Genomic DNA, 5,983 nt, shown 5'->3' on the forward strand with positions numbered 1-5,983 from the left:
TTGTTTTCTGTTGACAGGTATGTGATGTTTGGGTCTAGGTTGATGATGAGAAGGACTAGGATATCCATACAACTTATAGCAGAATGGTTTTATGTGGCCAAATTTTCCATAGTAATTACATCTCCATCTTTGATGTTTCCATTTCTACTGTATTCCCTTATGATGTTGTGACATATGACGTGACATCTTTGGTTTGCTACCAGTGTGACTGCACTCAAGTCTGGATTCATTGAACCCAAGGCCAGACTTGTCTCCTTCCATTTGTCCAGTCTGGAGAATTTTGTCTAAGGTGTCAGATCCATTGTTTAGCATTATGACATACTTTATCATCTCATCCAGTTTGGAATTCAAGAACACAACTTCAGTCTTCAACTTAGAGATGGCTTCCAAGGGTTCTTCCTTCTCATTCTCCAGTTGTGTTATCACTTTCTTCTGACTTTCAACTTGTTGACACACTTCTTCACTTCTGTGACAAACCTTTCTGTAGGTAGTGGCTAACTCATCAAAGGTTACTTCATCATCACTTGAGTCTTCATCAGAACCCCATCTTCTAGTCAAGGTAGTCACAAGATTTGCAGACTCTTTTGTTTCACTTTCATCAGACCAGGTAGCAGCAAGACTCTTCTTCTGTTTCTTGAGGTAGGTCCCATATTCAACTCTAATGTGTTCATACCCATCACATTCATGGCACTGAACTCCTTTTCCTTCTTTGGACTTTTCATCAGATATTGTTCTTCTTCCAACATTATTGGACCTACTGATGTCAGATGAGATGTTCTTGACATTAGACTTAGACCTTACATCCATCTTTTTCAGAAGTTTCTTGATCTGTCTTCCCAGTAATGCTACATCATTTGCTAGATCTTCATCAGTATCTTGACCACTTTCTTCCTCTTTCTATTCAGTATTTGACATGAAGGCTATGCTTTTGACTTTCTTTTCAGATCCATCACACATTCCTAACTCAAATGTTTGGAGGGATCCAATTAGCTCATCAACTCTCATATTGGAAATGTCTTGAGACTCTTCTATGGCTATCACTTTCATGGCAAATCTCTTAGGAAGTGACCTGAGTATTTTCCTCACTAGTTTTTCATCTGACATCTTCTCACCCAGGGATCCTGAGGCATTAGCAACTTCAAGGATATTCATATGAAATTCATGAATATTATCATCTTCTTTCATCCTTAAATTTTCAAACTTGGTAGTGAGTGGCTGCAGTCTAGACATCTTCACTCTAGAGGTGCCTTCATGAGTGGTTTTGAGAATATTCCAAGCATCTTTAGCCACCTCAGAGTTGTTTACCAATCTGAAGATGTTCTTATCTACCCCATTGAACATAGAATTCAATGCTTTAGAGTTCCCAAGGGCTAGATCATCCTCCTCCTTGGTCCATTGTTCCTCAACCTTCTTATAAATTGTAGCTTCTCCTTCCTTAGTAATAACTGGATGTTCCCAACCTGTTAGAACAACCTTCCAAGCCTTATTATCCAAAGATTTTAGGAAGGCTACCATTCGAGGTTTCCAGTAGTCATAGTTGGATCGATCCAGAATAGGTGGTCTGTGAACAGATCCTCCGTCTCTATCCATAGTACCAGAAAGTAACGTCCCTAGATCTCACCCAGAACTAGAGCAGGATGCCTGCTCTGATACCAATTGAAATTCTGGTATCAGATATGAGATGTCGAAGGTAATGTCACGACACTAATACCTGAACGATACAAATAGGATAAAAGATAAAGAACAATAATGCAAGAGACACAAGCAATTGTTAACCCAGTTCGGTGCAAACTCACCTACGTCTGGGGGCTACCAAGCCAGGAAGGAAATCCACTCAGAATTAGTTCAAAGACTCTCAGTAAACAACTTCAAGTTACAGTCTTTTCACCTAATCTCTACCCGTGTGACTTCTACCTAAGAACTCTTAGATATGAGATACTACTCACTCCCCCTCAATCACAGCAATGATGAAAAACAAGAATTACAATGAAAAGAAGACACTCTTCAAAGACACATACTTGATCTTACTTAAAAGCTTCAGTCAAGTAAACACACACTCATGCTTCAAAGCTTAGAGTGGTCAAATTACAGCTCAAAAATCAGTCTAATTCAATCATCTATGGATGAATGAATGGCTTACAATTCACACTACCAAACAAGACTAAAACCCTTATTCTCTCTCTCAATATTTCATTTGTTATTTCTTGTGTATAAAACCAGGTTTCCCACGTCCTATTTATAAAACCGTTTGGCTAAGCTTGGACATCATAAAACCCTAAAACTATTTTCCATTCATATCTTCTCATGACAGATGATTATATCTTGTTGGAAAATAAGTCAATCTGGTTGTAATTACTGATTGAGAGCGCGTTCAATCATTACACCAATCACACATAGATTAGCATAAAAAACGCAATCACATAATACATAACATTTAGACTGAATGTTATGTATACAAATGTCATGACATCGGGTCTGACATCTCAGTAAAATCCGGCATATTCACATTTTAAACATCCTGCAGGTACATGTTATCTTATGTCAAGACAACTTGTGAAAACTTGTGAGCACTCTAGGTTTTACCAAAACTACTGCCAACATATAGAACCAACAACGAGTTTCCCATTCTTCTTTAATATGATTGGCAACTAGAGCTGAGTCTCCATAAACATCGAGATTTTTTATTCTAAGATCAATGGCTTCTTCTAGCCCCATGATGCAGGCTTCATATTCCACCATGTTGTTCGTGCACTTGAATGTTAATCTTGCAGTAAAAGGGATATGTGAGCCATGAGGAGTGATGATTACTTCCCGAATACCATTACCATAAGCATTAACTGCTCCACTAAATATTAAACCCCATTGAGAACCTTGCTCTGGCCCTTCATTTGGCAGTGGTTCATTGCAATCTTTGGCTTTTAAGTACATCACATATTCATCTGGAAATTCAAAATTTATAGACTCATAATCGTCGATTGGATGATGAGCTAAATGATCGGCCAAGACACTTCCTTTGATAGCTTTCAGGGTGTGATACTCAATGTTATATTCGAAAAAGAGCATCTGCCAACGAGCAATTCTTCCGGTCAATGCAGGTTTTTCAAAGATACACTTAATCGGATCCATCTTGGATATCAACCAGGTTTTGTGATTCATCATATATTGACGGAGACGCTTGGCAGCCCAAGCCAGAGCACAACAAGTTTTCTCTAGCATGGAATATGGGGACTCACAGTCAGTGAATTTCTTGTTCAAATAATAGATGGCATACTCTTTTCTTTCTGTTTCATCCTGTTGACCCAAGACACAACCCATAGATTCTTCTAGTACAGTCAGATACATAATCAATGGTCTTCCCTCAACTGGAGGGGACAAGATATGAGGTTCTAGCAAATACTCTTTGATACTGTCGAAGGCTTTTTGATATTCATCCGTCCAAACACAACCCTGATCCTTTCGGAGGAGCTTAAAAATGGGAGCACAAGTAGTAGTCATATGAGATATAAACCTCAAAATGTAGTTTAAACACCCAAGGAATCCCCTCACCTGCTTTTCTGTTTGAGGTGCTGGCATTTCCTGAATGGCTTTAACCTTGTCGGGATCAACTTCAATACCCTTTTGACTGAAGATGAAGCCTAAAAGCTTTCCTGAATGAACCCCTAAGGTGCATTTGTTTGGGTTCAAGCAGAGTTTGTATTTTCTCAAATGCTGAAACAGTTTCGAAAGATACTCAACATGATCTTCCTCAGACTTTGATTTTGCTATCATATCATCTACATAGACTTCAATCTCTTTATGCATCATGTCATGAAATAGAGTAGTCATAGCTCGTTGATAGGTGGCACCAGCATTCTTCAAGCTAAAAGGCATTACTTTGTAGCAAAATATGCCCCAAGGTGTAATAAAAGATGTTTTTTCCATATCTTCGGGCGCCATTTTGATTTGATTGTAACCGGAAAATCCATCCAGGAAAGAGAAGACCTTGAACTTGGCGGTGCTGTCGACCAACATGTCAATGTGTGGCATAGGAAAGTCATCCTTAGGACTAACTTTATTTAGATCTCTATAGTCAACGCACATGCAAACCTTTCCGTCCTTCTTGGGAACTGGCACAATGTTGGCCAACCACTATGGATATTCTGATGTGACAAGGAAACCTGCATCAATCTGCTTTTACACTTCCTCTTTGATTTTGATCGCCATGTCCGGCCGAGTTCTTCTTAACTTTTGCTTGATCGGTGGACACTCTGGCCTCAATGGTAAACGATGCTCCACAATATCGGTGTCCAACCTTGGCATGTCTTGGTATGACCAAGAAAACACATCAGTATATTCTCGGAGACGCTCTATCATCCTCTCTTTGACCTCTGGCGTGAGCAGTGCTCCAACTTTGACTTCTTTTCTATCCTCTTTAGACCCCAAGTTGATTACTTCCATTGGCTCTTTGAATGGATGAATGGTCTTTTCTTCATTTTCGAGCAGTCTAGAGATTTCATCTGGAATGTTTTCCTCTTCTTCTTCTTCTGCTTCGTACATAGGGAATTCAAAGTTGCAAGAGGGCATAAGGTCATTGGTTTTAATGGATATGTCATGAATTAATCTGCACATGTGATTTTATGCTTGTTTTAGAAACAGATAAAAGTGTGAAGTCATGTGCAGCTATTTGGAAGTGTTTATTTGTTTATTTATTTATTTTTATATTACCATTTTTCCAGAAAAAATAGCAAAACAAATAAAACGACAATATGGAAACAAAATAACATTTTCATTGATTTAATTCTTGAAACATAAGCCCAAACATTGTCACTTTCTCCTTAGGCATAACGAAAGGATTTTTTTGAAGAGAAAACAGACAATAAAATATTACTTTGAAATGTTAACAACATCAGGAGCATCAACAGAGGTCCAGTTTTGGAGAATTACTCCACGTGCTACGAAGTCGGCCGTAGCATCTTTAGGATTGTCTTCCACAATGGCATTGGCTTTTGCTGCTTCGTCTTTTGACCTAGGGATGTATTCAAGTTCTCTATGATGAGGAAAGTAGAAAGGCACATATGCATCTTCCGCCTCAAGATCATATTCAGGATCGTCACAGTAGGGTTCCCATGTTGAATCATTATCCTCAGTGACGACACTAACTTCTGGCAAAGTGGGATTGATGAACCCTCCACTATGGAAAGTTTCTTTGATTGAACGAACATATCTACTTACTTCTATAATCTTCTTGAAAGTAGGAGAAAAGCCTAAACCTTCTTGGTGTTTGTTTTTTGGGAGATCCAAAATTGTTCCCCAACCATCGGTTATACCATCATTTACTAGCCGTTGTACATCCTTGAGTGAAGAGATGGATACTCCTCTCTTGACATCTTTGTCAATCAAAGAAAGGGCTTGGAATTGAGTTCCAATAGCTTCTTCAGGTTCAAGATAAGAGAAAGATGATAAGTGACTCACAACCAGTGTTTTGTCCCCACAGACTATCACTAGCTTCCCGTTCTTCACAAATTTAAGCTTCTGATGCATAGTGGAAGTGACTGCCCCAGCTTCATGGATCCAAGGCCTACCCAATAAACAACTATACACAGCTTGTATGTCCATCACCTGGAATTTTATCTGGAAAGTATGAGGTCTGATGGTCATAGGAAGGTTAACTTCTCCAATGACTGTTTTTCTGGAACCATCAAAAGCTTTGACAATAATCCCGCTACTCCTTATAGGAGCACCTTGAAAAGAAAGTCTGGAAAGTGTCGGCTTATGCATGACATTGAGAGGTGAGCATGTATCCACTAACACACTTGACAAAGAGTCATTCATACAGTTGATTGAGATATTTAGTGCCATGTCATGATTTCTTCCTTCTTCGGGGAGCTCTTCATTATTGAAACTCAAGTTGTTGCAGGCCGTGATGTTAGCGGCGATACCATCAAATTGTCCAACCGTCACATCATTGTCTACATAAGCTTGTTCTAAGACTTTCTGCAAAGCT

The 5,983-nt window shown here is 39.0% G+C and overlaps 1 protein-coding gene across 1 annotated transcript; it reads right to left on the reverse strand.

Moving 5' to 3' along the window:
- Positions 1-1,696: 1,696 nt before the first annotated feature.
- LOC127091127 (uncharacterized) lies at positions 1,697-3,126 on the reverse strand. The gene is made up of 2 exons (XM_051029688.1): positions 2,584-3,126; positions 1,697-1,711 (listed from the first exon to the last, which is right to left on the reverse strand). Exons 1-2 carry the CDS (start codon positions 3,124-3,126, stop codon positions 1,697-1,699), a joined length of 558 nt encoding a protein of 185 aa, XP_050885645.1.
- Positions 3,127-5,983: the final 2,857 nt, after the last annotated feature.

Source organism: Lathyrus oleraceus, chromosome 1 (genome assembly GCF_024323335.1).
Source record: "Lathyrus oleraceus cultivar Zhongwan6 chromosome 1, CAAS_Psat_ZW6_1.0, whole genome shotgun sequence".
Taxonomy (NCBI): domain Eukaryota; kingdom Viridiplantae; phylum Streptophyta; class Magnoliopsida; order Fabales; family Fabaceae; genus Lathyrus; species Lathyrus oleraceus.

Bases quoted from the DNA above. Each gene is read 5' to 3' on its own strand.
- LOC127091127 (XM_051029688.1), bottom strand. From the start codon at position 3,126: ATGGATCCGATTAAGTGTATCTTTGAAAAACCTGCATTGACCGGAAGA.